Source organism: Furipterus horrens, unplaced genomic scaffold (assembly GCF_987537825.1).
Source record: "Furipterus horrens unplaced genomic scaffold, mFurHor1.1.pri manual_scaffold_13, whole genome shotgun sequence".
NCBI lineage: Eukaryota > Metazoa > Chordata > Mammalia > Chiroptera > Furipteridae > Furipterus > Furipterus horrens.
The window spans coordinates 33,483,336-33,499,891 of record NW_028327183.1 but is presented as its reverse complement, the minus strand read 5'-3'; the positions used below and the strand labels follow the sequence as shown (position 1 = coordinate 33,499,891).

Below are 16,556 nucleotides of genomic sequence, written 5' to 3'. Positions count from 1 at the left end.
AGTGGACTCAGAAAGCCAACAAACAAGATGGATCTCAACCCCACACAGTTGTGTGATTGCAGGTTCTCACAGTCGACAGCTCTTGTCCCACATAGAGATGATAACACAGTATCGGTACCAGGGTAGGGTGGGTGGTATTGGGTGCTCTGCACAGCAGGTCAGATGCAGCCCCTTTTTCTGGGTTAGTCCCTGGCATGAAGGAGGTAGAGGCTGCCTGGGCAGTGTGGGTGGAATATGAAGGAGCCCAAAGTTTCATCCAGCCCTGCCAGGTGTAGTCCTTTTGTGTCTCAGAGAAGGAGATGGTACTGGAGAAAGTATAGAATAAGCCATTTGAGTTTACTGGGAGGAAATTTGTTCATATGTTTTTTCCTTTGTCTCTTGTAACAAAAGGTTCCATTGTCTCACGGAGTGGACAGTGAAGATGAGGAAAATATTTCTGAGCAAGATGGGTTTCCAGACTCACCTCTTATACCACAGTACACACAAGAAAAAGGTAATATTTTTTAAATATTAAAAACATTTTGTGGCAATAAATATTGGTTAACTTAGGGGAATATATAGCCATTGTACCTCCATGCTGTGATTCTGTTATTACAAGTAGGAATATTCTGAATTTTGTTTTCACTGATGATAAGTTACCCTAAAGTTGAGCATCCCTTTCTAGGTAACTCTCTGCTTTTCTCTTGCTGCTTTTAGGATTCTCTCTTGATCTTGAACCTTTGGCATTTTAATTATGACGTGGCTTGGTATGGTCCTATTTGGGTCGAGCTTGTTTGGGACTCTGTGCTTCCTGGACTTGTATGTCCATTTTCTTCACCAAATTTGGGATGTTTTCCTTTATTATTTTTTCATATAAGCTTTCAATTTCTTTCTCTTCCTCTTCTCCTTCTGACACCACTATGATTTGAGTATTGGCACATTTAAAGTTGTCCTAGAGGTTTCTAAATCTCTCCTTATTTTTTTCAATTCTTGTTTCTTCATTCTGTACTGGTTGACTGTTTATTTCTTCCTTATGTTCCAAATCATTTATTTGAACCCCAATTTCCTTCCCTTCACCATTGGTTTCATGTGAATTTTCCTTCTTTTCACTTAGCATAGCCTTCACTTCTTCCCTTATGCATTTGCCATACTTAAGCATATCTGTCAAGCCTGTGAGCATCTTTAACACCAGTGTTTTGAACTCTACATCTGTCAGGTTGATTATCTCATCTGTTAGGTTGGCTATTTCCTTGTCACTTAGTTCTCCAACTGGAACATTGATCTCTTCCCTCTTTTGGGCCATACCTTTCTGTATCCTCAGCCTGACGGCTCCTGTGTTTGCCTCTCTGTCTTAGGTAGAGCTGTCGCACCTGTCTGGATGAGTATTTCTTCTTTATATCTTTGTTGGAATTCCATGCAGCTCGATTTTCTGGGACATCTGGTTGTCTCCAGTTTTGAGGTAGTTGTATTCCTATCTTAGTTGTGTAGGGAGATGGAGCGTGTCTGCCTATGCCTCCATCTTGGCCAGAAGTTGATACAGATTCTTAGTTTACTTTTCATTAGGTTCTTTTTCTGAAAAGTTGATGACAAAGATAAAATAAAGATCATTTATTTTCTTTAGCAAAATAGGTGGATTGCCCCTTAAAAACTTTTTATCATCATAATTTTCAAACATGTACAATAGTAGAGAATAGCAATAGGAACAGCCATGCCCATCACCCACCTTCTTCAGCTGTCAGCATTTTTCTATTTTCCTTATTTTTTAGTACATTTTTATTTTCAATTACAGTTGAGGTACAATAATTTCAGGTTTACAACCCAGTGATTAAACATTTATATAACTTACTGAATGATCACCCTGATAAGTCTAATACTTATATGGCACCATATTTAGTTATTACAGGATTATTAACTATATTCCCTTTACTATCCTTTACATCCCCATGACTATTCTGTAACTACAATTTGTGCTTCTGAATCCCTTTTCCTTTTTTACCCAGCCTGTGATCCCCCTTCTGGCAACCATCAAAATGTTCTCTATATCTATGTCTGTTTCTGTTTTATTTGTTTATTTTGTCCTTTAGATGCCACATATAAGTGAAATCATATGGTGTTTGTCTTTGACTTATTTTACTCAGCTCAATACCCTCTAAGTTTATCCATGTTGTCTCAAACGGCAAGCTTTCATTCTTTTTTGTGGCCAATTTATTTCCCATTGTCTACATAAGTCACTTCTTTATTTATTCATCTATTGATGGACACTTAGTTTGCCTCCATATCTTGGCTATTGTAAATAATGGTGCAGTGAACATATGCGTGTATATGCCTTTATATTTATTTATTTATTTATTCATTTAAAAAAATTTGTCTTTTCAATTTAGTGTTTTAGGTTTCCTTGGATAAATACCCCAAAGTGGAATTGCTGGGTTCTTCTTTGTCTCTTGTTACAGCCTTTGTTTTAAAGTCTTATTTTGTCTGGCATAAGTGTTGTTACCACAGCTTCTTTTGTTTCCATTTTCATAAATATCTTTTCCCATCCCTTTACTTTCAGTCTGTGTATGTCTTTTATCTGAAGCGAGTGTCTTGTCCACAGTATATGTATAGGTCTTTTTTTCTTCTCCACTCAGTCACCCTTTGTCTTTTGATTAGAGCATTTAATCCATTTGCATTTAAAGTAATTATTGAGACCTGGCAGGTGTGGGTCAGTGGATTGAGCACAGGCCTGTGAATCAAAAAGGTCTCCACTTTGATTCCTGGTTGGGGCACATGCCTGGGTTGCAGGCCAGGTCCCCAGATGGGGGGCATGTGTGAAGCAACCAATCAGTGTATCTCTCACACACTGACATTTCTTTCCCTCTCTTTTTCCTTCCTTTCCCCTCTCTCTAAAAGTAAATAAATAAGATCTTAAAAAATAAAGTAATTATTGATAGATATGCATTTATTGCCATTTTAGTGTTCATCTTTTTAATCTTTTTTTTTCTTTTTTTTTTTTTTTGCCTTTTTCTTCTTAAAGAAGACCTTTTAACATTTCGTGTAACACTGATTTGGTGGTGATCAACTCCTTTAACATTTTCTTGTCTGGGAAGATGTTTATATGTCCCTTGATTATAAATGATAGCTTTACTGGGTAAAGTAGTCTCGATCGTAGGTCCTTGCTTTGCATCAGTTTGAATATTTTGTGCCAGTCCCTTCTGATCTGCAAAGTTTCTGTTGAGAAATCAACTGACAGATTTATGGGAACTCCCATTATAGGTAACTTAACTGCTTTTCTCTTGCTGGTTTTAAGGTTCTGTCTTGTCTTTAACCTTTGGCATTTTAATTATGACATGTCTTTGAGTGGGCCTGGACTCTGTGCTTCCTGGGCTTGTGTCTCTATTTTCTTCACCAAGTTGATTCAAATAGGTTTTCCATTCCTCCTGGTACCCCCATGATGCAAATGTTGGTACGCTTGATGTTATCCTGGAGGCCCTTTAAACTAGCCTCATTTTTTGGATTCTTTTTCTCTCTTTGTTGTTCTGATTGGGTGTTTTTTGCTACCTTACCTTCCAAATTGCTAATTTGATCCTCTGCTTTATCTAATCTCCTATTGATTCCTTTTACTGTATTCTTCATTTCATTTATTGTACTCTTCATTTCTGACTGGTACTTTTTTATATTTTCTACCTCCATATTTATGTTTTTATCTCTGTTGAGTAGATTTATTCTTTTCCTAAGTTCTTTGAGCATCTTTATAACTAGTGTTTTGAACTCTGTATCTGGTAGATTTTTTTGGGGGGGGGGTCTCCACTTTGTTTAATTCTTTTTCTGGAGTTTTGTCCTGTTCTGTCATTTGGAACATGTTTCTTTGTCTCCTCCTTTTGGCTGACTCCCTGTGTTTGTTTCTGTGTAGAGCTGCAATGTCTCCCAGGCTTTGTAGAATGGCCTTCTGCAGTAGGTCTCCTGTAGGTCCCACTGGCACAGCTTTCCTAGTTACTCAAGCTGGGTGCTTCAGGTGTGTTCAACCCCCTGCAGTGTGGGCTGTGTGCACCTTCATGTTGTAGTTGAGCCTTGATTGTGGTTGGCCCATCAGTGGGTGGGATTGACTCCCAGGCCAGTCAGCGGCAAGGATTGGCCAAGACTACAGCAGAGAAACTTCTGTGCAGGGGCTGATCCCATGGAGCAAGACTTGCTTCAGCAGGACTCCGGTGCCAGATGAGTCTGCCACTTGAATGTGTCACTGGTGCAGTTGGTTGGGTGGTGCTTCGGTGTGGTCTGAAGCTCTCCAGTGGGTGCACTGACTCTGCGGCCTCCTAGGAGGGGCAGGCCAAGGTTGGCCACTCCTTGTGCCATGACTGGGGAAACCTGGCATGAATTACAAAGCAATCTGCAGATGGTTGCCACTTGTGCTGGACTAGGAGGTAGCCAGGAGAGGCCAAGCTGTGAACCAAAACTGGCTGCCACTAGAGCCAGGCTTGGGGCTCTTAGCAACAGGAACAGGCCACCCCAAGGTCAGATGCTGCTTTTGGGGGGTTTGTGAACTGTTGAGAGATTTCAGCAAAGTCCAAAATGTGAGCCAAGGTAGGCTTTTTATATGGAAACGCCACTGGAAGTGGCTTCAGTGGTCTGAAAGTTGGGTGGGTTGGATGGCATCTCAAGGAATCACCAGAGCAGGGTGAACAGTGAGTCAGGTGGATGGAGACTCAAACATGGTGCCCACCTGCTGCCTCTGTGGGGAGAGGGCTCAACAAAGGAACAGTGTTTTCTGCCACTACTTCTCTCTGGGAGAAAGCTTCCTCTCCGACCCTCACCCCAAAGCCAGACAATTCAGTTCATACCCCTATATCTCTGACACCTTTTGAGCTGCTGCCCCAGTACTGAAGCTCAGAGCAAGTGAGTCTATCAGGAGTAAGTCCATGTGCGGGCCCTTTAAGAGTAACACCTCGGGACTTCCGGCCAAAATGGAGGCCTGGACAGACACACTTCATCTCCCTCCACAACTAAGAAGGAATACAACTACAGTACCTCAAAACTAGAGACAACCAGAAGTTCCAGAAAATCGAGCTGCATGGAAGTCCAACAAACAAAGATATAAAGAAGAATATTCATCCAGACAGGTACGAGGGGTGGATCCAAAATGGAGATGACGCAGTGTGGCGACAGCAGCAGTGGCGGCCACAGCGGCAGTGGCAGGCTGGCGGAAAGTGCAGTCACACATTTTAAAAAGTCAGGAGGGATACCTGGGGAGTGCTCCCAGCACCATGCCGAACTGCATAGCTCACAGTCTCAGCGCCAGGGAAAATCAAGCCTCGTTGCTTCTGACTGTGCAAACCAGTGGGGGTTGGGGCAGAAGAGGTGGAGGAGGAGACTGCTGGTCTCTCAGTGGAGTCCACTTGTTTGAAGGGTCACTACGGACCTGGAACATCAGCAGGCCCACCCACTCTGGGAATGATGGCCAGGGCAATAGCTAGAGAGGCACCAGTCTGATATGGATGTGGGAGAAGTGCCTGGAAAAGAGGTGAGTGCTGAGCAAGCGGCATTGTTGCGTCTCAGACACCTCCCTCACATACAGCACCACGATGTGGTGAAATGAGTCACCCGATACTGGTGAATACCTAACGCTCCACCCCTTACAATGTAACAGATGCAACACCTCTACCTAAGACACAGAGACAAACAAACACAGGAGCCTGTCAAGATGAGGAGACAGAAAGATATGGCCCAAAAGAGGGAACGGATCGAGGTTCCAGTGGGAGAACTAAATGATGAGGAGATAGCCAACCTAACAGACATAGAGTTCAAAACACTGGTGATAAAGATGCTCAAAGGCTTGACAGATATGCTTAAGTATGGCAAACGCATAAGGAAAGAAGTGAAGGCTATGCTAAATGAAACGAAGGAAAATCCATACAAAACCAATAGTGAAGGGAAGGACACTGGGGTTCAAATCAATGATTTGGAACATAAGGAAGAAAAGACAGCCAACCAGTACAGAATGAGCAAACAAGAATTGAAAAAAATGAGGAGAGGCTTAGGAACCTCTGGGACAACTTTAAACATACCAACATCCAAATCATAGGGGTGCCAGAAGGAGAAGAGGAAGAGCAAGAAATTCAAAGCTTATGTGAAAAAAATAATGAAGGAAAACTTCCCAAATTTGGTGAAGGAAATAGACGTACAAGTCCAGGAAGCACAGAGAGTCCCAAACAAGCTAGACCCAAGGAGGACCACACCAAGACAAATCATCATTAAAATGCCAAAGGTTCCAGATAAAGAGAGAATCTTAAAAGCAGCAGGAGAAAAGCAGAGTTACCTACAAAGGGGTGCCTATAAGACTATCAGCTGTTTTCTCAAAAGAAACTTTGCAGGCAAGAAAGGACTGGCAAGAAGTATCCAATGTGATGAAAAGCAAGGACCTACAGCCAAGATTACTCTATCCATTTTTCCATTTAGAATGGAAGTGCAGATAAAGTGCTTCCTAGACAAGGTGAAGCTAAAGGAGTTCATCATCCCCAAGCCATTATTATATGAAATGTCAAAGGGGCTTACTTAAGAAAAAGAAGATCAAAATAATGAACATTAAAATGACACCACAGAAGACTTCCGGCCAAGATGGAGGCCTAGACTGGCATGATCCATCTCCCTGCACAGCTGGGAAGGAGTACAACTACCGCAAAACCAGAAATAACCAGAAGTTCCAGAAAATAAATGGAAGTCCAACGTATGAAGTTATAGGGAAGTGGTGCTCGTCCGGGTGAAGCTGGGGTGGAGAGGTCAAGCTGTGCTGTCGGCAGCAGCAGCAGCGATGGCAGCGGGACAGCGAAAATGCCACAGCATGGTGAGAAGGGTCACCCAGTTGTGATGGGTGCACAGGGTCCACTCTCCTATAGCATAGGAGATGTAACAGCCCCGCCCAGGAAGCAAAGGTAAACAAAACTGTCAGGATGGCACAGATCATGATAGAGATCCTGGTGACACAGCTGACCAGACAGCAAATATCTAATCTAATGGACTAGCAGAGAGATAATCTTTCTGAGGCTTAGTTCAGAGCTTTGGTTATAAGGATGCTTTCTGACCTAACAGCAGATCTTAAACAAGATGGGGAAGGAATGAAGGCTAGTCCTGCTGAAATGAACAAAAACACATACAAAACTAGTGGTGAGGGAAAGAAAACCAGGGATAAAATCAACAAATCGGAACATAGGGAAGGAACAAACGGTCAACCAGTGCAGAAAGAGGAAATGAAAAGTGAGGGAAATGAGGAGAGGCTCAGAAACTTATCAGATAGCTATAAACGGGCCAACATTCGAATCATGGGGTTGACAAAAGGTGAAGAAGAACAACTAGAAATTGAAAAATTATGTGAAAAAATAATGAAGCAGAACTTCTTTAACTTGGGGAAGAAAATAGACTTACAGGTCCAGGAATCTTAAAAGCAGCAAGAGAGAAGAGAATTACGTACAAAGGGGTTCCAATAAGACTCTCAGCTGATTTCTCAAAAGAAACTCTGCAGGCAAGAAGGGACTGGCAAGAAATATTCAAAGTAATGAAAAGCAAAAACCTACAACCATGATTACTCAATCCAGTGAAGCTGTCATTCAGAATAGAAGGGCAGAGAAAGTGCTTCCAGGACAAAGTAAAACTGAAGGAGTTCATTAGATCCAAGCCACTGTTATATGAGATGTTAAAGGGACTTGTTTAGTAGAAAGCTAGGGAACCGAAACAAAGGCAAGCTAAGTAGGCAACAAGAGTGGGAAAAGAATTATAGGTATGGGGAACATTATTGGGGTGAGGTCAGTAGGGAGGGGGAAGGGGAGAAAGGGAGGGAGATGGTACAGGAATTAAGAAGCATAGTAGGAGGGAATGGAGTAGACAGGAAGAGGTTGAGAAGAACTATGTGCACAACAAATGGGCATGGACTAAGTTGGGGGGGACAACTGGAGGGAGGGGTGTCACTGGGTGGAGGGGAATAAAGGGAAGGGAGATTGGGACAACTGTAACAACATAATCAATAAATCATATTAAAAAAAAATGACACCAATCTCACAACTATCAACAACTGAATCTAAAAAATAAAAACAATCCAATTAAGCAGACCAGAATAGGAACAGAATCATAGCTGTGGGGATCATTTGGAGGGTTATCAGCTGGGAAGGGGACAGGGGAGAAATGGGGAAATGGTGCAGGGATTAAGAAGCATAATTTGTTGGTACAAAATAGACAGCGGGAAGTTAAGAATAATATTGGAAAGGGTGAAGCCATTCCAATATATAGAACCTATATTCACAACCCATGGACATGAACTACGGGGGGTGGGATTGCTGGAAGGAAGAGTCATATTGGGCAGAGGGGAGCAAAGGGGAAAAAATCGGGACTACTGTAACCACATAATCAATAAAATATACTTAAAAAATTTTAAAAAAAAGGAGGAATGCTTGGGACCCTGGAAGCCCTCTATCTCACTCAGCTACAATCTCCACTGATTTTCACAGCCGGAAGTGATGAGGACCTCTCTTTCTGTCACTAAAACTCTGGGCTGTGGGTTCTGGTTTAGGGCTCCTTAGTGAGGACCTCTGCAGCTGAGCTATTCCTCCTGATTCTTAACTTCCTCATATGGGCGTGGGATTTGACAGCTCTTTATCTCTGTGCCTCCTTTCAGGCTCCATGTGGCTTCTTCTGTGTATCCTTAGTTACAGAACTTTTGTTGAGCTAGACTTCAGTGGTGGTTGTTCAGTAGATTAGTTGTAAGTTTGAAGTGGTCATGGGAGGATGTCAGTACTGCATTTACCTACTCTGCCATTTTGACTAGAAGCCTATTTATCTTCATTTAATCCTCTCTCCTCCCCCAACTTTATTTTGTGAAGAATTTAAGGGGGACATAGAAGATTCCATTAAACATGAAAGCAATAGATCTGAAACAGCATTGTAAAATACTAAATCAAGACTACTCTAAAAGAGTTATTAAAAATGTAAATTATTTTTGTATTAAACATTTGCTCATTAGAAATTCATTCAGCACCTACTGTGTGCCTGAAATGATAGAGCCACAGGCCTTTTTGCTCACATTCTAGTTGCAGGGGAGAATGTGCAGATGGCGAACTGCCTGGGCGCTAAGGCTGGCAGTAGAGGAGGCACAAGGACCGGAGAGCAGTTGACACCGACAGCTGTAGAGTGTGGCAGGGAAAAGAGGTCATTAGGCTGGAGGGACCGGGTACGATTTCATCCAGTGCTCCAGTCCAGGCTGCCACAAGACACTTGATCAAAAACAGTTTTGTTAATATTGAATGTCAACTTTAATTTGGAAAAGTAAAATAAAAATAAATTTTAAAAAGAAAAGGAAAAAAAGCAAGTTGGTCAAAAATAGTGGATTAAGATGCCTTTTGGTCAAAAATAAACTCTTCATTGATTAGTTGTTCAAGTGTTGGTAATTGTAATGAACCAGGAAGTAATTTATAATCCTTATGCATCTTTAAGCATTTTTGTCTGTTTTTCTGAATTCGTAAGTTTTTTCTACTTTTCTGTATATTTGTTTCTAATGTATTTTTCAGCCAGTTATTTCTGTTCTGCAAATTAATCGTGGAAAGTTAAAAGCAACCAATTTCTAAAAAGTTGAAAGTCCAACTTTTCACTGCAACAAAGAGTACCAGCAAACTGGGTTGTAAGGTCTCCCATTTCAAGGAGGATCTTAATCACGAATGTGTATTTGTAAATTGAAAGTGAGTTGCTGGGCAAGATTTGTTTTCATCTGTGTCACTGAGGCAGTTTGCTTCCAGAAACAACTACTTTTCTGAGAGTCCGATGCTACCTCCAGGCAGGGTAAGCCCAGCCCATTTGGGGAATGGCGGGGCGGACCATGTGGAGAGAGCACAGGTGTGGGGAATATGTTGGAAAGTTGGAGAGGAGCCCTGCCTGGAAAGAGCTCAGAGTCACTGAGGAATCTGGCCTTGGTTCTGCACTCCCGTGAGCCGCTGAAGGTGCTCAAGAATGAGCAGGATAGACGGAGGTGAGCAGTTCAGAGTTGGGCTCCCTGCCTCCCTCCAGGACCAGCTTGCCCTGTGACCATGCAAAGCCTGTTGCCGTTCCCTGCCTTGCATAGCTCATCTGTAGAAGGTGAGTTTCTGTGATTGTACTTAGTTGTCAAATGTCTTTATCTGCTTTTAAATTTTTTTCTCTTCTTTTTTAAATCAGATGATGAACATTCTGTTCTGAATTTAAAGGTAAGATTACTTTTTTAAAAACTGCTTTTACTCAATAGATTGAATTTCCATCATAATTTTTAAAAAATTTTGTGAATTGTGGAGAAAAGACTTCCCTTAAGAATTCTTTCTGATTGAATGTTTCTTTTTATATATTTATAAAACTTGAAGAAACTCATATTTTCTGTAGTTTAAAACTGAAAGTAATGTATTTGAGAAGTTAGAAATCACTTTCATAATTTGTTGGATGAATAGACAATAATTTGCAAACATCGAATAGTTCTAACTTAAGTTTTGAATTGTGTGATGTTATAGGGGTTTAAAAATTAAAAATTTCTCTGTAGAATTAATTTGTAACCTCATCTACTTTTTTCAGCAGAAATTAGAAACTTAATATCAGATTGATGTGTAATGGAAAAATTAACAAAAGTTCAAAGGTTTCCCTTTCCTCAGAGTTTTGTGTTGAAAAACAAGATCTTATATTCTTTTATGAGCACCCTGAAAACATGCTTCTCTGCAGTTTATGGGGTCTTCTTGCATATCCCAAGGAGAAAAGACCCTGTTGGAGTTGGCTTTGCGCGTCTCTGCTCAGCACTTGCAGCCGTATCACATGCTACAGAATGTGAACAGATAGCCTGTTACTCATGGGACCTACATAGAAGGGCACAGTGACTGTCTGAACTCATGGGCAAAAAGGCAGAAAGTTTGAACAGAAGATGCCAAGACTCTCAATTTATTAGGCTCATGATTTTTTCCCCCCACCCAGGATGAAAAACCACCATTATGTGGAAAACCTCCACCCTCCCCAGGTATTTGTCTTTTGATTTTCATTATGATTGAAAAGCTTATAGTTTTATAGAATACCCAAAGCAATCTCATCTAAAATAAAGGTCTCTCTTTTTTTTCCCCTGTAAAAACTGCTGCTTCTGTCCCATTACTGGAATTGAGAAAAGGTAGCAGTTGTTGAATTTCTGCCTTTGCCTCAAAAGAGAGGGTCCAGCCCTGACCAGCGTGGCTCAGTTGGTTGAGTGTTGTCTCACAGAGCAAAAGGTTTCTGGTTCAATTCCCAGTCAGGGCACATGCTAGATTTCAACTGGTCCCCCGTTGGGGTGTGTGTAAGAGACAACTGATGAATGTTTCTCTCTCTTTTTTCCTCCCTTCCTCTCTCTCTAAAAATAAATAAATAAAATCTTGAGAGAGAGAAACCAAACATTCAAACATTGGATGGTGGAAGTATATCCCTGTGGTATGTGCTCAGATCCTGGGGGGGTGGGCAGAGGGACCTGTGGGGTATGCTTTGACGCTGGTAGGGTGCATATATGCAAATAAGGGCTCCACTCTGGGGCTGGAGGCAGAGTTTGAGGTCTAGAGATGTTTTCTGGGATAGTTTCCCCTATAACATTTGTGGGGCTTCAGTAGCTTTCAAAGTGTATTTTGTAATTTTTGCCTGTAATGCTTCGCATCACTATCTGAAAACCATATTGGGTAGCAAGACTTAAGTCTATCCTTCATGTCAGATTGACTTGATTTTCACCCATTCTTAGTATTTTTGGTGCTATGTTCTGGGAGTTTGCAAGGGCTCAGACTTCTAGCCCGCAGGCTCATTTGTCATTGTATATATTCTGTCACTCAGCCATCCTTTGAATTTATGTATTATTTTAAATGTTTACATGATTCTGTGAAGTATCGACTGGCATCCTCTCTGAGAATATTAAATATACTCATTCCAAAGTCTTGTGGGTTTTGTGCCAGCCACTCTCTCCTCTGTTTTTTGACTTTGGCGCTTCTCTTGGCTCAGACACTTGACGTTCCTGGTGGTGTGCCCACCTTGGTTCCTGAGAGTCCTTGTTGGTTTGCCTGGGGATGCAGTATCTGCTTGCTGCAGGCTACTCAGATGGGGAAACCAGCCAGGCTGCAGCTGTACAGCCTGTCTCCAATGAGTGATGGGCCTTTGGGCCTGCCCTGCCTCTCAGATCTCAGTGCCTATATGTACTGCCTGCCAAGGGGCATGCACCTCTGCTGTCAGCTGCCTGGCCCACAGGTTTGAGCCCCATCTGGTGCTCTAACCAGACACCTCATCAGTGCTTTCTAGGCCACTTCGGTTCCCACTACCTGCCATGGCGAGGCATCCCCACCTTTTGTAACTGACGTTTCCTGACATATTTCTGGCTGCAGCTTCCATCTTCAACCTAATCTCAACTGTTTTCTTTCTGGGATCCCTCATGGTTCCCCTCTTGTTCTCGATGTAACTGGATTTACTCATTTTTTAGCCTTTCCTTTCATGTTCTAAGGACCAGGTATATGTGTCTCAGGGGTCAGGGGAGGTTATCTGGATCCACCAGTCCTCTCCCTAGGCCTTGTCACCCCTCGGGTGTGCATTGAATCTACTGTCTGGAGCCACCTGTCCCTCTGTCCACAGAAGCTCTGCTTCTGTTCCCACCTTCGGAAGTATGCCCTGGCCAGGAAGCCCATTGTACTGTCCACCTATTTTGACCTCTCAGGGCATATCTCACAATGGGACACCACTCACTGTTTTCTTCCTGTCTTTCTTGCTGTTTCTTCTTAAAATCCTCTGTGATCTCTGGTTTTCTTGTTTCCCTGGTGCCATCAGGTAGTGCCCACATGCTGGTGGCGCCCGTCTCTTCAGCTGAGGCTGCCTTCAGAGCTCTGGGCGTGTGTCCCAATCTGAGCTATCTTCCCTTGCTCCACTTGTGTTCCTTGTCTGGCTAAATATCTTCCAAACCACGGATCTTGGTCCTCATCCTGGATTTTCCTTTGCCTCACTGTTCATACCCAGTCAGCTATTGAGCCCCTTGGGGTTTTATCCCTTGATCCTTCTCTCATATAACCTGTCCCCACTGTAGTGCTGCCTGCCTCAGAGCCCCTCTGGGCTAGGCCTCATTCAGTCACGTTCTTTACTGCTAACCTGGCAGACTCATCTGAGAGTAGAGCCTCTTCCTTTTCGCATCGCTGCCTAAAAGGCTTTTTGGTTCCTGGTGGCCTCCCCGTCTGTTACCTCTCTTCCTGTCATCCACTGTGGTCTCATCAGACCACATGAGGCCTGACAGGAAGTAGTTGCTCACATGGTTTTTCAAATGAGGACTCGTGTAGTTTTGATGTAAAATTGTAAATGTCAGTTAATATTTTAAAACATTTCCCCTATACCTTTTCAGATAAAACTGGTAAAACACGTCAACAATGTATAGAAATAACCAAAGAAAAGTTTGAGGAATTAAAAGAAGAAAATTTACATCTGAACAATAGAAACCAAACCCTTACTCTTGAACTTAACATAATAAAACAAGAAATGAAAAAACTACAATTAAAACTTAAGAGAAGACAAAAAGAAAATGGACAGCTGAAAGAGGCTGAGAAAGCATCCCCTCAGGAAGGTGGGAACAACTACACAGTTCTTTTATTAAAGAAACAAACAGAACTTCATATAAAAATGCCTTTTACCACATATTTACCAATGACGAGGATTATATTTTTCTTTCTAATTTGATAGGCAGGAAAAAAAAAAAGGAATCACATTTTAACCTGTATTTCTTTTATTATTGATGAGCTTAAGTATTTTTTCATATCTTTGCAGGTCGCTTTAATTTTTATTTTTAAATTTTCCCACTTTAAATTGAGATACTTGGCTTTTTCTCATTTGGCTTGTAGGAACTTTTAATGTATTAAGGATGTTAGCCTTTGTCACATATGTAATATTTTCTGTTGATAATTTAAATATATGAAATATTTTTTATTACTTATACCCTTTTTAACTGTAAGATTATGTAAATATTTACTAATGTTATCTCTCAACATTTATCTATTTATATAGGACTAATATTATTTCCTGAAGGGAGATGATGTCATTTTCTTCCTATAGAACCTTCATATTTCTTTTCTTGTGCACATTTATTTCTAGATACTTTATATTCTTTATTAATTTGTGGGATATGTTTTCTATTAAGACTTCTAATAGACATTGCTATTATTTGGAAAGGTTATTCTCATACATTTTCCACTTATTCTGTATGATTTACAAGGCAAATATTTATATATCATTGGAAACAGTGACATTTCCCATTCAATCTGAAGTTGTTATTTTACCTTAATTAATTGTACATGTAAAAACTTCCCCAAACTTCCAAAGTATTGACTATTTAGTGCTAAAAAAAACTTAGAAACTTTTTATTGATTTATACCTATATATTTGTCATTCACTTTGCCCTGGCTGGTTTAGCTCAGTGGATTGAGCGTCGGCCTGCGAGCTAAGTGTCGCTGGTTCGATCTTCCAGTCAGGGTACATCAGAGAAGGAAAACTCTGACTCCAAAAAACCTCCGCTGCCTTGCGGCATACCTCTTCAGGGGAAAGGCTAAGGGAGTAAACCCCGACAGAAAATCCGGAGCCGGAGTCCCTAAGGCGGTTTGACGTTGTAGTCAACACCGGCAACTCCTGCGGCGCACCTGAACCCAAGCTGTATCGACTCCGTCTTTCCCTTGGACCCTTCAGCTGCGAAGAGAGGGGGGGTCTGCTGCATGGGCAACAGCAGACCCTCCATATTACCCTGCCCAGGCTCTGTAGCTTCAGCGTCATCACAAGATGTCGATTCAACACGGGAGGAGACAGATACCATGTCACTCCCGAGTCGGACTGCACAGCCATTCTCGGCGGTGCAGATAGACTCTTAAGAAGCTACACCATCGTCTCTCGAGACGGACGGCTGCCGACGATTTGTCATTCACTGCCTCTGTGAATTTAAAAGGAAAAAAATGGGCAGATGGTTAGCAATTTATATAAAACCTTAATTAATTTGATACAAGTTCTTATAATTTTTTTTTTAATAGTTGCTGCGCCTGAATTACTTTCTCTAAGAAAACAAACTCAAGAACTAGTGGATGAAAATGATGGGTTGAAAATGATTGTCCATCGTTTGAATGTAGAACTGAGCAGATATCAAACAAAATTCAGGCATTTATCCAAGGAAGAGGTAAGGTTTCCAATTAAGAAAAATCCATCTTCATATTTTTTTTAAGCCTTTTCTGTTTCATTGATTTCCAAACATGAGGGGTTCATATTTATTACAAAATTTTGTATAAAAAGACAAAGCACAGTATTTCTAGGGACCTTTCTGTTTCCTTCTTCCCTCCACCTCCTCCCCTTCTTTTCTCCCTTCTTCTCTCCCTCTCTTACTTCCTTCCTTTCTTCCCTCCTTTCTCATAACAAAGGCAATAAAGGCTGTTTGTAAAAACTTGGGATAGTCTTAGACAGTATGGCTAAGTTGGTTGGAGCATTGTCTTGTAAACCAAAAGGTCACAGGTTCAGTTCCCAGCCAGGGCACATGCCTGGGTTTCGGATTCGGTCCCCGGTCAGGGGTACCTGCAAGAGGCAAGCAGTCGATGTTTCCTTCCCACATCGATGCTTTTCTCCCTCTATTTCCCTCCTTTTCCTTCTTTCTAAAATCAATAAGCGTGTTCTTGGGTGAGGGTAACAAAAATAATTGGGACAATACAGAAGTTTATGTAAAACTAAAAGAGTGGAAGTCCATACAGCTGCTCCATTCTCAGTCCTGTTCCTCAAGTTTACAACTTTTATTTATCAGTGAACTAACTTTCAAGAGAAGGCAGACTAGTTTATACAGACCCCAAATCACCTAACTCTAGTCAATAGGGCTTGCATTTATGAGTCTCACACAGATTTATAGCAAACAAAGAAACAGTTTTTAAATGGGTGCAACTGTATACCCAGGCTCAGCACAAAAGGAGCAGGTAAAAATGACTACCTCCCACTTTTTTTCTGAAAGAGGTATGATTGCATACTTTCCTAGCTGCTGCCTGGCTTCCAATCATCCTGCATCTAGGTGCTGACTGCAGTCCCCCTCATTAGGACACTGGTGAGTCTTAGTACATCCTCAACTAATGGGAGCCACTAAGAACAAAGACAATCACAAAGGTTTGAAAGGCGACCAGGACCTTCAACTGGGCTGATTGATGAGATTTCTCTTTTACAAGAGACCATTCTGTCAAGACGGGGAGAGGAGGCTGCAAAACCAACACAAAGGATCAAGGAAAATGAAGAAATATGTTCCAAACAAAAGAACAAAATAAATCTTCAGAAACCAGTCTTAATGAAAAGGAGAAAAGTGATTTATTGTAGCGAGTTCAAAATAACCATCAATAAATATGCTCATTAAAGTAAGGAAAGCAATGCATGAACAAGTGAGAATTTCATCAGAGACAGAACACATAAAGAGATACCAAACATTTCCAGACAAGATGGAGGCCTAGACAAACATGCTGCATCTCCCTCCACAACTAAGAAGGAATACAACTACGTCAAAACTAGAGACAGCCAGAAGTTCCAGAAAACTGAGCTGTATAGAAGTCCAACAAACAAAGATGTAAAGAAGAAAT

General features: G+C 41.5%; 1 protein-coding gene across 2 annotated transcripts in view; it reads left to right on the top strand.

Moving 5' to 3' along the window:
• Window positions 1–16,556, top strand: part of CEP89 (centrosomal protein 89) — a 109,334-nt gene that overhangs the window by 24,506 nt on the left and 68,272 nt on the right. For both annotated transcript variants that reach the window (XM_090260340.1, XM_090260339.1), the window contains exons 5-9: window positions 391–493; window positions 10,144–10,172; window positions 10,918–10,960; window positions 13,325–13,543; window positions 14,991–15,133. In XM_090260340.1, the coding sequence (XP_090116466.1) occupies window positions 391–493; window positions 10,144–10,172; window positions 10,918–10,960; window positions 13,325–13,543; window positions 14,991–15,133 (537 nt within the window). The remainder of the gene's footprint in view (window positions 1–390; window positions 494–10,143; window positions 10,173–10,917; window positions 10,961–13,324; window positions 13,544–14,990; window positions 15,134–16,556) is intronic.